Source organism: Corticium candelabrum, chromosome 22 (assembly GCF_963422355.1).
Source record: "Corticium candelabrum chromosome 22, ooCorCand1.1, whole genome shotgun sequence".
NCBI lineage: Eukaryota > Metazoa > Porifera > Homoscleromorpha > Homosclerophorida > Plakinidae > Corticium > Corticium candelabrum.
In genome coordinates this window covers 5,592,911-5,611,906 of record NC_085106.1, presented here as the reverse complement: position 1 = coordinate 5,611,906, position 18,996 = coordinate 5,592,911, and the positions used below count along the sequence as shown (strand labels likewise).

General features: G+C 41.9%; 3 protein-coding genes across 3 annotated transcripts; 2 read left to right on the top strand and 1 right to left on the bottom strand.

Annotated features, from left to right (window-relative positions):
• The first annotated feature begins 7 nt into the window (after window positions 1–7).
• On the top strand, window positions 8–3,317 carry LOC134196956 (intraflagellar transport protein 122 homolog). The gene is made up of 4 exons (XM_062666182.1): window positions 8–144; window positions 237–303; window positions 362–525; window positions 735–3,317. The coding sequence occupies exons 1-4, from the start codon at window positions 86–88 to the stop codon at window positions 802–804; spliced, it is 360 nt and encodes a 119-aa protein (XP_062522166.1). The 5' UTR covers window positions 8–85; the 3' UTR covers window positions 805–3,317.
• Window positions 3,318–3,884: 567 nt separating this feature from the next.
• On the bottom strand, window positions 3,885–4,655 carry LOC134197632 (uncharacterized). Its single transcript, XM_062666976.1, has one exon. It carries the CDS (start codon window positions 4,513–4,515, stop codon window positions 4,084–4,086), a length of 432 nt encoding a protein of 143 aa, XP_062522960.1. The 5' UTR covers window positions 4,516–4,655; the 3' UTR covers window positions 3,885–4,083.
• A 7,108-nt stretch (window positions 4,656–11,763) lies between these two features.
• On the top strand, window positions 11,764–18,034 carry LOC134197382 (intraflagellar transport protein 122 homolog). The gene is made up of 8 exons (XM_062666697.1): window positions 11,764–13,444; window positions 13,503–13,555; window positions 13,806–13,882; window positions 13,954–14,087; window positions 17,382–17,452; window positions 17,514–17,589; window positions 17,664–17,756; window positions 17,821–18,034. The coding sequence occupies exons 4-8, from the start codon at window positions 14,055–14,057 to the stop codon at window positions 17,980–17,982; spliced, it is 435 nt and encodes a 144-aa protein (XP_062522681.1). The 5' UTR covers window positions 11,764–13,444; window positions 13,503–13,555; window positions 13,806–13,882; window positions 13,954–14,054; the 3' UTR covers window positions 17,983–18,034.
• The last annotated feature ends 962 nt before the right edge of the window (window positions 18,035–18,996 follow it).

The window sequence follows — 18,996 nt, the reverse complement described above, 5'->3', positions numbered from 1 at the left end:
TATCCGGGCTAGAGGTGTAGATGTTTTGAGCTAACGCGCTAAACCACACCTACGCAAAACAGTTTTCGATTAGGCGCTATTCCAGATGAGAGTTACTCCTTTGTGGGTAGAGAAGGTAAAAGACAAAGATGATCAAGAACAAACGTGAGTGTTTCTAGAGTCTAGGCTTTCTGAATGCTAAGGAAATGCACTACGTCGGTCGAGCGCCCTATTTATATTACGTTTGTGCCTCGTAGGATCTATGATGTATGTTTCAATGCAGATGGATCGCAACTAGTGGTTGCAGCAGGCAGTCGTGTTCTAGTGAGGCGAATAGGCAGTTTGGATTGTGAATGGGCGTGACGTAAATGTCGTTGCTAAGGTGTACAATACATTAGATGGCTCTCTCATTCAGTCATTGAAGGGACACAAAGACTTGGTTTACTGTTTGGCTTACGCTAAAGATGGACAACGATTTGCTTCGGGAGGACCAGATAAATGTGTAGTGATATGGAAGAATACGCTGGAAGGGCTGCTCAAATACACGTAGGATGAATGCATATATGAGGATCGACGGACACGACACACACACACACACACACACACACACACACACACACACACACACACACACACACACACACACACACACACACACACACACGCGCACACACACACACACACACACACACACACACACACACAAACACACACACACACACACACTTGGTGTTGAATTGGTTCTTCCTTGGTAGATTTCAAGTTGGTGGTATTTCAATATTCTTATCTTGTTCAGTCTTGTTCAGTCTTGTTACACTGAGATAGATCTAATTCAGGGCATATGAAAAGTGGTCAGTCTTTGAATATCTGCTTGAGTGATTGCCCAACTGTTAATCGTATAATAAACCTGGCACTACTAGAGTAGTTATCTAAAGGCTCACAGTTTGTGTTCTTGCTAAATGCTCAGTTTGTGAAAACTCTATGTTTCCAAGAAAAAATGTCCTGCTAGCTTTCTGAATTCGTTCAACAATCTCTGCATAACAATCTCCAGATGTAGTCACAATGCTGCTCAGATAGCAATATTCAGAAACATTTTCCAGAACACGACTAGCTATCAAGATGTTTACTTGTTCAGCACTAATGCTCAAGATTTAGTTTTTTTCAGTGTTGATCCTCATACCCTAATTCATACAAGCATCATGGAAAGCATTCACAATCTGTTGCAACTCACTATTTGAAGTACCTATTAGAGCCAAATCATGAGCATACACGGGAGCTTTGATCTTATTAGTCCCTTCAGGTTTTACTCGATAGTTCATGAATATAGGCCACCATCTGTTCTGTAAGCAATCAATGCCACCACCCTTAAAGAGACATTTTAGAGATTTGAGTTAATGCAACATTTCAGAGACGAGCGCTACTAAAGTACATTTGCTACAAAAAAGCAATGGCTGCATGCGCTTATGGAAGTGACAAGAACTGCAATGCAAAGTTACAGTTGACACCAGTTTTTACGACAGGGCCTCCTTCGGGGTCTGGTAAAACAGTTATTCATACGTGGTCTGTTGTGCATGAACACTAATAAAAGGATGAGGAGACGAGCGGTATCAGCGTTCAGATCTACTTTGCTGTCCGGATCTGTTTTGGCTTCCACCGCACTTCTGCGGAATCACGGACATGCTGTCGATGTCATGATGTTACACGTGATGGCGAGAAAACTCTTCAGCGTCGCGATAGAAGTGTTGCCCGCCTGATAAGTATGAGTAAGTTTTGCATAAGTGTTTCAGCTACTGAACCAAACAGCACGCTTTGCAAACTACGATCTAGGGTAGATATTCTAGAAGTTGGAGCCTCGATCGAAAGAGTTACCAATGCGTTCGATAAAATTTATCATTTAATCAGTTGAAAGTATACGTAAGCATATCTTGTTCTGCAAATGTGTCAAATGTCTTAATTTGATTGTTGGTAACCACTCATAATTCTGTTCATAAACAAATTGAACAAGATTGGAGACAACACAGACCCTTGATGGACACCTGTGGTTACTTCAAGCTTTGATGAGATTCTCCCTATTTTGTACAATGCAGCCTGTACCATTGTGCATGTCAACAATCTAATCACTTCAACTTCTATACCAGAATCTTTGAGAATGTTAGTGAGAGCATGTCTTGGTACAGAGTCAAATTCTTTGCAGAGGTCAACAGAACAAATATGTAAGTTGGATCTGTGCCTTATAGCCTTCTCAATGACTTGTAGCAATACCCTAATCTGGTCAATTGTTCCAGTTTGAGGTCGAAAACCGCATTGCTCTTCCAAAGGAGAATGTTCTATCACTGGTCTTAGCCGACCTAACAAAACATTGGCAAGGACTTTCCCAGGAATACTGAGTTATGATATTCCACGATATTTAACACATACCAGACTGTTGTTCTTTTTTGATAATGGAATCAGAATCGAATCTTTCCATTCTTGAGGAACTTTACTAGTCTTCCAGATCAATTGACTAATCTCAATTAGTCAGTCAACAAGTTCAGGTGGTCCAGCTTTGAGAAACTCTGCCGCTATAGCCGTCCTGACCAGTTACCTTACCATTCTTTACCATTCTTCAACTTTCTAATGGCCCTCTATAATTTCTTCATCATTGATTGGAGTGCCAAGAACCAAACAAGGAGAAACACCGGTGCCCAAGGTCACAGGATGTGTCACTTTCAACACTGACTCAAAGTGGCATTGCCAACAAACTAATTGAACTTTAGTTCTCAACAATTTACGACCATGTTCATCTAAGGTCACATCAGGGGTCTGCACAGACACCTCAAACTTCCTGAGTTTCCTAAAGAACTCACCATGCTTGTGTTGTTTACAATCACTTTCTAAATTTCTCATTTCTCGATTAGCCACTCCTGTGTGTCCTTTCTTACAGAATTTTTTTTACCAATGAGTCTTTGAAATTTAGTATATTTAGCAAGTGATTTTTGTTTATCCTGAGAACGCATCCAATGGATGTGAGCGACGCGTTTCTTATCAATCAAATCCAAGTTTACTCAGAAATCCAATTGTTCTTTGCCATTCTTGGTGCTACAAGATGTTCTCTTGCTGAATCCGTAACTGCTTTGCTAAATTGAGACGATCTGTCTGCGACGGTGTTGCTAGATCTGTGTAAGAATTTGGTTTCCAATTATACTAGCCCTGTATTCACTTAAGGGTTTGGGTCTCCCCGGACATCTCTCCTTACTCTATTTGCTTGTTTTGTCACCAGATTCAATACCAGCTTGATGACAACTAACTTGTGATCCCTTTCAAATCAGGACCTTGTTTTACTCTGCAGGCATACACCATAGACCACACACACACACACACACACACACACACACACACACACACACACACACACACACACACACACACACACACACACACACCCTCAACCTTCAACTGCCCATCCACATGGATGATGGCGAAATGTGAAATGCATAAGAAAATGAAAGTCACTATCTGGTAAATACGTCACAAATCTAAATACATTGATGACATTTATGTCTTTTCTTGTGGGTGATTTTGTCCTCTGTTGCAATTGTGTCTTTTTTCCCTGTTTGTGACTTAAACAGTCGCTTGCAGGTAGTGCACAGCAGAGGCTGTTGGTCTTGACATCTGCTGGGATCGGCTCTGTCACGAGCCTTCTGACTACTTTGGGCATTTTCTAGTTCGACTCTTGAAGTGACGATTGAGTTAATTTTGCTAGCACAGACGTTCTTCCACTTCTGCCTGTCCTGCGTAAGCTGGGACCAGGTGCTTGTTAGGCCAACCATTTGAGGTCATACAATTCTGTCTTTCCACCTTAGTCTGATCCCATGCGCTGGACAAGTTGATGGTAGCCACGCATGAAGCAGCTGCTTGGGCAGACTATGATCTTCCATACGTTCTAGATGACCAAGCCATCTAAGCCCCTGAGCCATCAAAGAGTGTTCTGCAGTTTCAAGATTGCCAAGCTTGTGTCTGATGTCATTTGATATGATTCGTTCCAATTGTTGTTTGAACTTGTCTATGCCCAGCATGGAACATTGACATTGATTTGTAAATGTGATAAGCCTTGTGATATCTCTTCTAGTCACGGCCCAAGAAGATGACCCATACAGTAGAACTGATAAGAAAGTTGACTGGAACAGCACATTTTGTTTCAGATGTTACATGGGGAGACTGAAAGACAGCTTCTTTTAGTGCTCCAAAGCACTTTACTGCTTGTGCAATTCTTTCTGTTATGTCCAGGTCTAAGCTCAAATTATCTGATACGATAGAACCGAGATATTTGAACTGTTTTACATGTTGCACACTGTGACCGGGAATCCCTATATCAATATCCCCAGCATCTTCAACACACAGTTTGGGACCATAAGTCATCAACTTTGTCTTTTCATAACTCACCGTCAACCCATAGCTTGCAGCAATTGAGGCAAAGTTTTGGATTGCTGCCTCTGCACTCTCTCGTGTTTCTGTTAGTAATGCTGAGTCATCAGCAAACTGCAATTCCATTACCATCCCGTCAGGAACGTTCTTTTTTTATATCTTCCAGCCAAAGACTTGGTCATGTCATACTTGAATGTAATGCTTGTATCTTTCACTTTCTCTCTCCACTCTCTCGTCACACAGTTGATGTATATATTGAATAAAATTGGTGCCAAACACATCCCTGCTGTAGATCATTTCGTACTTGAATTTCCTCTCCAAGGTTACTTTCATACTTGACTACCGCTGACATCTGGTCATGAAAGGATCGAACAACTGTAATCAGTGACGATGGAATACCTGCTTTCTTTAGAACTGAATAGAGAGCCTCTCTAGGTACAAAGTCATACGCTTTTGATGTTCACAAATACTGCAAAACCTTTGGTGTTGTGCTCTCTTGTTTTCTCCATTACCTGTCGTAAGCAGAAGATCATGTCTTCACAGCCTCTCCATTGCGAAAACCGCATTGTGACTCTAAAAGACGAGTTTCTGCAAAGTCAGCTAGGCGACATTTGAGAATTCCAGCGACAGTCTTCCCAACAACATCTACAAGACTTATTCCTCTCCAATTGTCACAGTGTTGGAGAGACCCCTTTTTAGGAATGGTAACTATGATTGCAATCTGCCCATTCCTTTACCACACGTCCTTTCCACACATCATGCACCAAGTCAAGAAGAGCTTGCTTGAAATTAAGACCAGGGCATTTTACCATTTCTGGTAATATACCATTAGTACCAGCCGCTTTGTTTGGTTTTAACATCTCAATGGCTGACGTTAGCTCTTTCAGGTCGGGAAGGCAAGTCAGGTCAATGAGTTCCTCTTGTTGTTTCAGGTTCTCTATATGAGGCAGATCAAAGGTAGCCTCAACGTTTAACACTCCAGTGAAGTGTTTAGTCACAGGCATGCCCCTGCCAGGTGGCTGGGTTCCTGTAGCTATGGGTCGCACTCAGCAATCTACTGGAGCCGGTCAGGTACTCGCTATGCTGGAGTATGCAGCCGGTCAACTCGCCACCAGGAGGAGAAAGACTGGCTGGAGATGTTCGCCACTCAAACAAACTGCCGACACTGTATATCCTCCAATCAGAGTGTCGTTTAATATTTATGCATCCTCGATAGGGATGCACGTTGCTTTTAGCTCTTTGCTAATGTAATTTTGCTCTGACACAAGTGCCTGTAGTTTTGACACGTGCATCCAAGTCTACGAACAACAGGTCAACTCTTTCCAGCTCTTCTCGTTGTCTTTCTCTCGTTCAAAGAGCACGAGACTCAAAGCTTACCAGAGAGGCCAACCAATGGTTGACTGCAACGCACACAAATCATACCTTTGCGTGTTGCCTTGTGTCTACTCGTTCAATGCATGCAACATACAACACCCTCAGCAAGTAGAAGCTGCCTATTGATCGAAGTAAGAAAACGAAGACAAAAGAAGACAACATGCAGGTGTAGCTCAAACGGTAACAAAATGTGATATCAGACGGCATGATGGATTTACAACTCACTTACAAATCGCATTAGCAGAGAGCCAATAGCGATGTGCATTGCTTTCATCAGTTTCGTGGATGCATAAACACTAACCAAACGTGTAAAATCCTTATTGGAGGATAGAGAGTCGGCGGTTTCCTTTGAGTGGCGAATGTCTCCAGCCGGTCTTTGTCCTTCTGGGGGGAGACATCCGGTTGGACACTCTAGCCTTGGTACTCGCAGGAGCAGCGACTGCGACGCCAACTGTGGTGTGGTCACCTGAAGTCTCATCAGACCCGAGTGGCTGATAGACAGGGGGCTTTGTCATCCCCAGTCAAAGACCTGGTACTCATATATATACTTCTGAGAGGAGAGAGGCAATTCAGTGGCGTACGCAGGGTCACTCACAGGGGTATTGATGATGTGATCAATTGTTTAATGATATAAACTAATAATGTTATTCAATTCCATTGTAATGATTGTACTTAAGAGAACACTTCACTGGTGGTGCACATCTCTGACTCCGCCCTCGGTGCTAACGTTTCTGGTCACACATCAAGTTGGGAAGTTTGGCGCTATCTCAGAGCAAACTTGATAGCGGAGCATTATGCTAAGGTTAGAAAACAATTGTACGAGGCGGTTTTCCAAATAACGTCCACTAGGTGTAGGTTTTGTTTTCCTGCTTCGTCTAGACATTGATACTTGCTTAGGCAGAAGTAAAATGTGCGTTAGCATCACTGACTTGCCTTCAATTGGCAGCGAAAAGCACACATACGGCGATGGTTCGGCTGTAGGATGAAGGCACGTTGTGTCACGTGATTATGTGCGGTGAACCACGTTTCTGTGTGCTTTTCGCATCACGCAAGTCCTTTTGTACTGTAGCATGGCCTCCATTTGTAGAAAGAAACATGGAGGAAAGTGCGAAAGACTGAGCAATTGCAAGTTGTTCAAGATGATCATGTGGAGTCTACTTGGCACGTCATTCAATGTACATCCAGATCTGTAGCAGCAAATATCAAGAAGCAATTATTGCATACCAAGTACGAGACACATATGAGCTATTTATTGTCACTTGTTGCAGTGCATGCTAAGTGCATTGATCAATGTACTATAGAGTCATTCAGTGAGTATTATCTCTAATATGGTATTACCAGATGGACTGTTCAAGTGGACAATACAATTTCTATTCATGATACTATGCTTTGCCTAGTGCGACGATAACCTTGTGTTATGGAAAAAGATTGTCTCCATGCAGTTGACAGTTATGTTACAGCCTCAATCACTTGGCACATTCTTAATGCATTGGAACTGGTTGTGGTTTGAATCTGTACAAATGTAGGCACGACAAGGTTCTTTCTCTAATTAGCCGTGTCCAGGATGAGGCAGCGGACGCCTTTGCCTCCTCTGATTTTTGGGGCGTGTCACAAGAAATCAAGCTGCGGCCTTAGGGATATCGTCTATCGATGTAGACGCTCTGGTGTGTACAACGTACGAACGACTGAGTTGCTTATGAACTGTAACTTGTTCTCTTTCACTGTCAGAGTTGCCTGAAGTATCTAGATCCGTCTCGTGTGTGCTCTAGTAGTTGGCCTCGGAAAGCAAGACCAAAACAATGCGCCGCGCAACACAGCAAGCGTTTGGTCCACAGCCCAAGGCCTTAACGTACGTTAATGTCTGCTGCGCGTGCATCAATCAGTGAACTGTTCTTTAAGATAGTGCAACAATAGTATTGCAGAGTAAAACAGAAACACTTACACACTTTTAAGAATAGCTACACTATGTCATAGGCTTTTCAACTAATTATAGCCATGAGCTGTGAGAAATGTATGGTCATGCGACGAAGATTCCTCTTGACAAACAAGTCAGCCACAACAGCCACAATGTTGTGGAATCTGCCAATCTGCTTATGTACAAACAATAGCACCAGTGATGTCATCCTGTCACTGGTCAATGAACACAGATAGGTTTTGAGCAGTTTTGTAGCTATAGCTTGCTATACTCACAACTATTTGTAGCGACAGGGAGAGTGCACAAAATCTGCGTGAGTGTCATCATGTTTGGATAGCTTTGGGAAAAGTTGTCGAAGTACTGATTGGTGTTTGGAGATCACATGAGTTCTTTAGGTCTGGGCTGTTAGTCTCTGAATGAGGTAGATCACCAGCATTAACAGTTACACTGTTCATGAAACATTGTCTCACTACTAGTAGCCTTAGGTTTAGCTTGGCCAAATTAATGCGGGGAAAGACCCTAGTAGAGAAATCAAGTCCCAACATTTATCAGTCTTCCCATGTTAAGCTATCTGCTATTTTACTATGAATTTTTTGCTGCAGGCTCACTCTTTCGTGTACACATGAATGTGACAACTAGATCAGACACAAGGTAAGATGTGTAACACCAGAAAGAAGCTCAAGACACATAGAACTGCTGCGGATGTCAAGAATGAATGTATCTTTTCCATCTGTGTACGAGTTTGATGTTCCAAATCAAATATTTTCTGGAGGCATCATGTTCATGTCTTGAGACAAAGAGTCATAGTGTATTGCTAGCAATAGAGAAAAGCTCTTGTATATGCCACTGCAATTGTGTGTTTCTTGTCCAAGGAAATTGTCTTGCTATCTCTGTGACTTGTAACCCTGATGGATTCCAGATGTAATCACTCCATAAGATTACTCTCTAACCAACTGAGCTGTAACACCGCTTGTCCTACCCTGTCGTGTTAAAAGGTTACTGTAACACAATCATGCTTACCTCCACAAGGCAACAGGTCCGAATGGTGGAATATTGCAATTTTTGGGATTCAAACAATCAAAGATCTGTGAATCATCAACCCTCCTTTTTGCAGTGTTTCTGATAGCACTACACACACACACACACACACACACACACACACACACACACACACACACACACACACACACACACACACACACACACACACACACACACACACACACACACACACACACAACTAAAAATATTAGGAGTTGCCAATTACTAGTTACGTCTCTCCGCTAACAGCTGGGCTCTTGTGCATTACTCAGGACCTGTGCTAGCAATTTTCTAGAGCACCGGCATTTGAAGCCAACTGTGGGTGTGAGCTCTCGAAGTCTCACCTGAATTCCAGTGGCTGATGTATGTATGTCATAGCCTATGGTTGCTTGGATCTCCAGTGATAGTCCAGGTACTCATTTATGTTCTTGAGTCAAGAGAGGCAATTGTGTGTGAGTTTCTTGCCCAAGGAAACTATGCCATAGCTCGCTATTACTGTAATATTGCAACCCTAATGGGTTTCAGATGTACACACTTTATGGAACAACTCTAACAAACTGATAGCACCACACACGCGTGTGTGCACGCATGCGCACACACATACACACACACACACACACACACACACACACACACACACACACACACACACACACACACCTTCCTTCAACCTTCAACAGCCCATCTATACAGATGATGGCATTACAACTGAAAAAGCACTTATCAGCAGAGTAGGAGATTCTGTTTGGGATTATGATCGACATTTATTTCTTCTGTAGGACGAAACTTTCCTCTATCACAGTTGTGTCTGAGCTTTCCAGATTGCGATTTGAAGATTTGTTTGCAGTTAATACATTGTAATGGTTGCTTTTTAATAACCTGAAATGCAATCCCTCTCAATTTTTGAATTTTCTCTACTCTGCTTATCTTCAGCCGTCACTCTTGCTTCAATAATCGTTTGTTGTAGAGTTGGGGAATATTTGTTATTGCTATCACATGCTAAACAAATTTGAAGGACAAGAGTTTTATTAATCTAACTCCTGTGGTACAAATGTCCCTCCATTGTTGTCTATTTGGGTGAGTTGAGACCAATTTATCACTTATTGCAATCTAGTATTATTATTATGATCTCCATGGGGTGGACGAGGAAAACATAACCATCCATGCATGATCTTCCATACTTTCGAGATGGCCTAACCAGCTTTGCCTACTTGCAATTAGTGACTCTGCAGGTGTTTCCAGACATCCCAGCATCTGACGAATATATCATTTGACATTCTTCTTTCCAACTGTTGTTGTAATTTATAATCCCTAACAGTACTCTTTGACATTGATTTACAAAGGTCACTAGTCTTAAGGTGTCACGTTTAGTCACTGCCCATGAAGAAGAACCATACAACAAGGTTGAAAGCACTGTCGCCCTGAATAAAGCATTTTTTTGTTTCAACTCTTATGACGAGAATGAAAAATATTTTCTTTTAAAGCTCCAAAGCATCAGCCCGCCAACGATAGTCTCTCTGATAAGTCCATGTGGAGCTTCATGTCATTTGATACTATTGATCCCAGGTATTGAAAGATGTCACATGTTGCATTTTGTCACCAGCACATTCTATATCACTAGTTTCTTCATTCCATGAGGTTGGATCAAAACCCTTTAGTTTTGTTTTGTCAAAATCTGCAGTCAAACCATACTTTGAAGCAATGTTAGCAAATTTATTGACTGCAGTTTCGACGTCTGATTTTGTCTAACACCAGACCCACATCACCAGCAAACTGTAGCTTTAATTCCTCTATTGCCCATTTCCTCTCTCCATTCTTTTATTACACAATCTGCATAAATGTTGAATAATGTAGGAGACAACACAGCCCTGTCTCAACCCATTTTGCACTTTAATTTCTTTGCCAAGTTCACCTTCATATCTCACCATTGCTGACATTTGATCGTGAAATGATGTACTAATGCTAATCAGTACAGATGGCACACCTTTCTTTTGTAAGACCATATAAACTGCTTCTCGAGGCACAGTCATAAGCCTTTTTTGAGGTCAATGAAAGCAACAAAGCCTTTACTGTTGTTGTGCTGTTGAGTCTTCCATTACCTGACAAAAAAGCACGTCTTCACAGCGTTGATCTGACCTGAAACCGCACTGTGATTCTAAGAAATCATTTTCAGCAAAACTGGCTAAACGATATTATTAGTTTATAGTATTTTTGCAACATCTTTGCCTACCACACCTAGGAGGCTAATCCCACCCCAGTTGTCACAATATTCAAGATGTCCTTTCTTTGGTATGGGGAAGATAACTGAGTCTGTCCATTCTTTGATTACTCGTCCTTCCCGCCAGATGTCACTTAACAAATCAAACAGAGCTTGCCTAAAGCCTGAACTAGCAAACTTACCAAGCAAAATACCAGTAGTAACGCCAGCTTTGTGTAGCTTTAAAGCTTCCACAGCCTTTTCTACTTCATCCAAACACGGACGCTTGGCAAGTTCAGTTGTCTCCTCTCGCTGTGGCAAGTTCTCTATGTGCACTGGGGTGACCATATCAAAATGGTTTCTAATATTCGGGACTCCAGTAAAGTGTGCAGTCCACTTATTCAATTGTTCTTCAGTGGTCTCACATAATGTGCTATCTTGCTATCTGATTTTGTTTACTTGTCAAGGCTGCAAGCCATTTTTACCTCATTAGATATGCTTCACTTTTTTTCATATACCTTTAGGTGATCGAAACATGTGATCTCCCAAATGCCCATACCACCTATACTTCAGAGGTTCGAAGTCAGGCAGACTACCAGACGATAGCATATAGTGACCCAAGACTTATGTACAATGACCCACTGCCATGTCACATCTGACACACAAACACAAAATATAGATCATTGGACAAATGTTAAGCCCTCCACGTCATTCGACATCGACCTAAGGTCAGTTGCGGCGATAGCTCCCCTTACCTTTAGAGACACGGCCTCCGTACGTTACATGGAGGCTTAGGGTCAGCTCTACGATCCACCTGGAGCTTGCCCGGAGTCATCCAGGTGCACTGACAATGGTGCAGCTCTGGGACTGGCCCATAAGTAACCCGTCTGCTGCATGATGTTACTGCCAAGCCAGCGGTCATGTCCGCCCCAGTCAATGACCAGGTACTCATTTATACTCTTGAGTCGAGACAAGCAATTGTGTGTAAGTTTCTTGCTTAATTAAGGAAATTATGCCATAGCTCGCCATCACTGACTTGAACCTGCAACCCTGCTGCAAGGTCTCGGATGTTTTCATTCTCTGAATGCACTCTAACCAATTGAGCTACAGCACCACACATCCGACACACACACACACACACACACACACACACACACACACACACACACACACACACACACACACACACACACGTGTTCTAGCCAGGATTTTGAAATATTTGTAATATGATGTCATCAAATATAATTACGTCAAACAATGACATCATTAAATGTTTAATGTTGACATATTTGGTGATACCATCATAATTTTACTTTATCTTTTCTTTAGTAATACGTAGAATCTGATGCATGTATATTAGTTATTGCATGATTGTTAGGCTATTCAATACAATTGCCACTTAGAACTTGTCGAATAAACCTCATTGGACATAGCCTTGTTAAACATAACACAGACAGACAGATAATACACTAGATTATTACAATGACAAGGTGACTTAACTTAATTAAGAGTAAGTTGTGCATATACATTGCCTTCAAACTTAAGAAATGAATAGTATTTAATGAATAGTATAGGGATACTAAGGCATAGCTATGCCTTCTGACCATTTATCCTTTTTGACCATAACTAAGACGCTACGTTTCTAGTAGTCTAGCGTAATCATGTGTAAAATCCTTACAAAAGCTCTGAGAATTTGTATAACTGCAAGTGTGCTTTGTGAGAGAGGATGAGCGTGCTTTGTGAGAGAGGATCACTATGTTTTTATAACCATAACGGTTTAGTGAATTGATACATTCAGCTGTCAAGAGTTCTGCAAAGGTGTATGTGGCAATTGAATGCATGGGATTAAAGATAAACAGTAATTTAGTAGAACACCTGCTGCAACCACAAATCTTGTGTGAAAGGTCAATGGGAATTGTCCTCAAACACTAACAAAGAGGCCACGCTCAAAGAAGTTACGTCATGAGATTGCTCTTTAAGTAATGTTGGGACCAACAAAACCAATAGAGGTGAATGTCTTAGATGTAAATCCACAATGGATCTTGTAGGAAGACATCCCGCACTACATGTGTTAAAGCTGTTCAATTTTGTTCCCAACTGTCAATAATAATGCTGTTTTTTCCTCCCCCAACGTCCCTTTCTTGTCCCAATCCTTAAAATGATGGTACTGGCGAGAACACTGACACACACACACACACACACACACACACACACACACACACACACACACACACACACACACACACTGACAAATGTCAATGGACAAATGTCAAGCTCTCCACGTCATTCATGAATGATTTCAACCTTATGGTCAGTTGCAACGATAGCTCCCCCTGCCTCTAGAGACAGGGCCTCCATGCGCTACGTGGAGGCTTAGGGCCAGCGCTACAATCCACCTGGAGCTTGGTCAGAGTCATCCAGGGGCACTGACTATGGCGTAGCTTTGGGACTGGACACCAAGGCCCACAAGTACCCGTCTGCTCTATGATGTTACTGCCAAGCCAGCGGTCATGTTCACCCCAGTCAATGACCAGGTACTCATTTATACTCCTGAGTCGAGAGAAGCAATTGTGTGTGAGTTTCTTGCTTAAGGAAATTATGCCATAGCTCGCCATCGCTGTGACTTGAAGCTGCAACCCTGCAAGGTCCTGGATGTTTTCATTCTCCAAATGCACTCTCTAACCAATTGAGCTACAGCACCACTCTCTCTCTCTCTCACACACACACGCACACACACACACACACACACACACACACACACACACACACACACACACACACACACACACATTTTGAGTATATTTAAGAATTATACGTATTATTGTAGTTAGCATGCTGTCATCACGACTGTATCTAGTGACTTTGATAAAGTTTAATAGTGAATTTTTCATTTAGTCATGGAGAAGGTATACAATGTTTAGCATTTAACCCAGCTTCCAATGGTTTAGCCAGCTGTACTACAACTGATTTTGGTTAGTCACTGTTTGCATACTTGTTGAACTTTGTACATGCACTCTATGCTTCTGGAATTTTGTTGTTATAGGGCTGTGGAATTCTGAACAAAAAGCTGTTGCCAAACACAAAGTGTCATCTCGAATTACTTGTTGTAGCTGGACAAACGATGGTCAATATCTTGCTGTAGGCATGTTCAACGGCACAGTTAGCATCAGAAATAAGGTTAGTTGGAAACCTGTTAATGTTTGATGTTGCATGTTTTAGACTAGTGTAGATAAAGCTTTATTGTATCTTTTGTCAGCTGCTGGTAAGTGGTTAGGTCTTGTTTTCAATCTATGTACTTCTCTGAGTCTGTCTTTCTGTCGTCTGTCTGTTGTCTGTCTGTCTGTTGTCTGTGTGTTGTCTGTCTGTCATATGTCTGTCTGTCTGTCTTTCTGTCGTCTGTCTGTCGTCTGTCTGTCTGTCTGTCTGTTGTCTGTCTGTCATGTCTGTCGTCTGTCTGTTGTCTGTCTGGCTGTCGTCTGGCTGTCATCTGTCTGTCTGTTGTCTGTCTGTTGTCTGTCTGTCTGTCTGTCTGTCTGTCTGCCATCTGTTTGTCTGTCTGTCTGTCATTTGTTTTTTCTGTCTGTCTGTCTGTCTGTCTGTCTGTCTGTCTGTCTGTCTGTCAAAGGTATTATATTCTTCAAATGATTGAACATTACAACGATGACAAGCTAACAAACATATACCAGGACTTAAAACAACTAAAACTAGAAACAGTCACAGTTCCAAATATAGCACTACTGCAAACAACAAGAACAAAACAAAACAAACGCTAAGGCTAAACTACACTAAGACGAACAACAGTATGTCAAGCAATTTTCCAGCACTACGATGACATCTTGCACTGAATTACGCGGCCACAACACCGTTCCAATTTGTACACTGAATCTCTTTCTCCAATAGTCTAGGAACTCAGCAGTGTTGCACTGACCAGGTCCATCTCGTGAACGCAAAGCGAGTGACTGAAGAAATTTTCCCCCCTTCTCGCTCCATCAACTGAAATGTCTGAGTACAAGCGGCTTCAAGATAACTTGCTTACCATCTGGAAGCCTCTGACCCTTGTATTTTAATTTCTTCTTCTCCTCTCTGCATTTTGCCGCTGCACCGTCAATGTTAGCAGATGATGGGAAGATCTCGCCACTCCATGGGTGTGCCAGCGAGATATGCAGATCAATTCCCAGGCCAGATGATGGATTCAATGACACAATATCAGGCCTATCTTCAGAGTTGGAATACCGATGCCTAGGTTCCCTTCTGCATGGTAAGTGAAGCTTCCTGAGACAATCTGCCCAAACCTCTGTATCATCCAAAGCAGCTCCACATTCACATGATCTTAACCATTCGGATGAATAAACCGGAAAACCTAGCCTCAGCTTGCACACCAAGCGATATACGCAAGAGTCAATTACGAAGCATACAGAGGAAGGAACTGCACTAATCCAGGCACCCGCACCTTTACCAGTTAGAGAACAAAAACGAGCAGCATCCCTCATCGAAACAGGCACTTTCAGAACGTTGTTGAGTGAAGATTCAGCTAACTCAGAAGATAACTTCTTTTGGAGCTTGTTGTTTTCTGGAAAGTAATCCGACAACTTACTGGCAGCAGGAATGAGGCTTCTTAACACAATACTTGTAGGAAATTCTGATGGACTTGCAAGAAAGGAGTCTATAAATGACTTCAAATTGGAGAATCGTATAGGCAAGCAAACAAAAGCCTGGACCCTCGAAGCCAAGAAGGCACAAGGTGAAACAGACTTAACTGAGGACAGACCGAAACCTCCCAGACGGATGGGCAAAGAAAGCCTGCCACCACACAGAATCACTGAGATGACTATAGGATAGCAAATTGGAGAAGACTGAGCGAGTTTGCAGATTGTGAATTTCAGCTGCCTCTGAAAGCAGACTAGGACAAACAGTTCTGGCTAAATAGTTCAGGCAAGGCACATGACAGTACCGAAGCAGCAAAGAAGCACTTTGTACATCATTCAAGGCAACCAATTGATCACACAGACAGTTACCAGAATCGGCAAATGAAGAGCAATAGCTAGAGACAAATCTGCTGTACCAATTGGCAATTCCAAAATAGCAATGCCTTTGAACTTGACAGGGACTGGACAGTCTGGGATAGAGATGTTCAAGGCCAGCTCCTGGAAGCAAACAGACAGAGTTGAATGCATTGATCACATCAGCGGGAGCGCCCATCAAGAAGACATCGTCCAAGTATGCAAGAACTTGGATTTCGGGATAGATATTCTGCAGGTTGACAAGAAATGGATGGATGGTCAGCGCAAACAAAGCCGGACCTAAAGGGTCACCTTGGTGGACATCAACTTCTGATTGTAATAAAACTGAATAGCCTCTTGCATGGTAACTAGGGCACTGACGTCATAGTACATCTGGAACACATGTTTTGCAACTGATGGGAAAACAGAATTGGTTTGATGTAACATATGTTATCTGCTGAGGGAATTAAACACATTCTTCACATCTGCATTCGAAACAACCCATTCCGAGTTCTTCTCCAGCAGCAATGAGATCTGTCTGTCTGTCTGTCTGTCTGTCAAATAACATTTATTTCAAACATACATCTATAATACAATGCTAGCAAGGTAACTATATAAAGTTCTGTAACTACGAGAGTTTACTAGGACTAGATTTTTAAAACAAACAAACACGTAACACTTAAAAGAGAACAATGCAGACTACCCGGAGCCAACTTAGTGGCTGAAAAACTCGGTAGAGCAATCTACAGTACAGGCAATGTCATTTGTCAGTCTGTCTGTCTGTCTGTGTCTGTGTCTGGTGTCTATGTCTGTGTCTGTGTCTGTCTGTCTGTGTCTGTCTTTGTCTGTGTCTGTCTGTCTGTCTGTGTCTGTTTGTCTGTCTGTCAAATACATATATTTCAAATCCAAAGAAATTTCCATCAAAAGCTTAAAAAAGCTAGTCTTTAAGTAGAGTTTCTCTAAATCAACAGCAAACGCTTAAGGCTACAACAGATGACACAGACAGACAGACAGACAGACAGACAGACAGACAGACAGACAGACAAACAGACAGACAGAGTTATTATTAGTTTCTTCAAGTTTTGTTTTGAATTTAGCTTAGTTCACGAACATTGATAGTAGTTGGACAGCATATATAGTTATTTGCATTGCGGAAATATATCATAGATAAAATGTTCAAATAAATGTGTTTGACAGACAGACAGACACTGTCTGTGTGTGTGTGTGTGTGTGTGTGTGTGTGTGTGTGTGTGTGTGTGTGTGTGTATGTGTGTGTGTATCTGTCTGTCTGTCTGTCTGCCTGTCTGTCTGTGTCTGTGTCTGTGTCTGTGCACACAACGATAAATTAATTTACTAACAACTAATAATCTAATCTGCCCGTGTGGAGAACGGGATGATATGCTAGTATGTTTATAATTTGTGAGTTTTTATTGGTTGCACTAGCATAAGTTCAATTTTTATGTATAATTAGAATGGAGATGAGAAAGTAAAGATTGAGCGTTCATCCAGTCCTATATGGACACTCAGTTGGAATCCATCAAAGTCAGTTAAACATTTGCTTAATTTTAGTTTGCCTGAGTTCTTTGTTCTTGGTTTCATGTAGAGATGAACCAAATGATATATTAGCAGTTGGTGATTGGGGACAGAAGTTGTCTTTCTATCAGTTGGGTGGAAGACAGGTTGTCTCGCTTTCCTGATTGTCTCATCTATTTAACTGAAAGAAATTGTATTTTGCTGATGTTTTTGTCGGTAGATTGGAAAGGACAAGGCTCTGGGGTTTGATCCATGTTGTCTTTCATTTTTTCCTGGTGGGGAATACTTGTTGATTGGAGGCTCAGACAAGAAGGTGAGTGTTTTTAGTGAGATGACAAGGTGATGTAGTTTGTTGATTGTGAGTTGTGTTGTGTCAGGTTTCATTGTTTAGCAAAGAAGGTGTACGATTGTGTGCAATTGGAGACATGGAATCGTGGGTGTGGGCATGTCGAGTTCATGTGCGACTCGATGGCAACAGAGTGCCACATTACTTTGCTGTAAGTGCGTTGCACACATGGCAAGAACGTTTTTATATTTGACTGAACTAAGTCAATCGAGTTTCTGTTCTGTCATCATTTTATGTCAACTGGCTATTAGCTCCTGAAGGTTTGTGTGTGTGTGTGTGTGTGTGTGTGTGTGTGTGTGTGTGTGTGTGTGTGTGTGTGTGTGTGTGTGTGTGTGTGTGTGTGTGTGTGTGTGTGTGTGTGTGTGTGTGTGTGTGTGTGTGTGTGTGTGTGTGTGTGTGTGTGCAGTGTACGACAAATCGTCTCTTCTCTAAGTTGTCCCCGGGTAAGCATACGTGAAATTTTTAGTGGCCCAGTCATTACTCTGGTATCCCATACACTAAATCCATGACCGCTATTGCTATGGTGCTAGAGTTGATTTATGAAAATATATGTTTTTACAGACAGGCAATACAGCTAACAAACAGACAGACAAACAGTGGACACAAATCTTTTACAATTTATCACATGTATTAGCATTGATGTGTTAACATTTAATGTATAAAAGACGCATTGACAGACAGACAGACAGACATTTAGACAGACAGACAGACAGACAGACAGACAGACAGCACTTTGCACAACTTGTAGTTAAGTAGCTTTTTCTATGTTTTATCCCATATGGGGCTAATGTATTATGTAGTAATTATTATGTAGTAATTATTATGTAGTGGACATTAGTTTTGCTTTTAGAGTTTGATGGAAACTTCATTGTAATGGAAATATATGTATTGACAGACAGACAGACAGACAGACAGACAAAAATGCAGACAGGCTGACAGACAGACAGACAACTGAGTGCAGACAAGACAAGTTCAAAAATTACTGGACGACTCGATTGTATGATGCAATGCATTGCAAGAGTATTACTGTAGAAAATGAGCAGAGTGCAGTGTAGTGGTGACTCAGTTGGTGCCATTCGTAACTCTGTTAGCTTATTGTCAGCTGTTTGACTCTTAATCATAGTTAGGGACCTCTTGGGTCCAATTTGCCTATCCTCGCAAGCCAGGCTCTTCCGCGCAGTCACTGAGCTAAACACACGTGAATCAC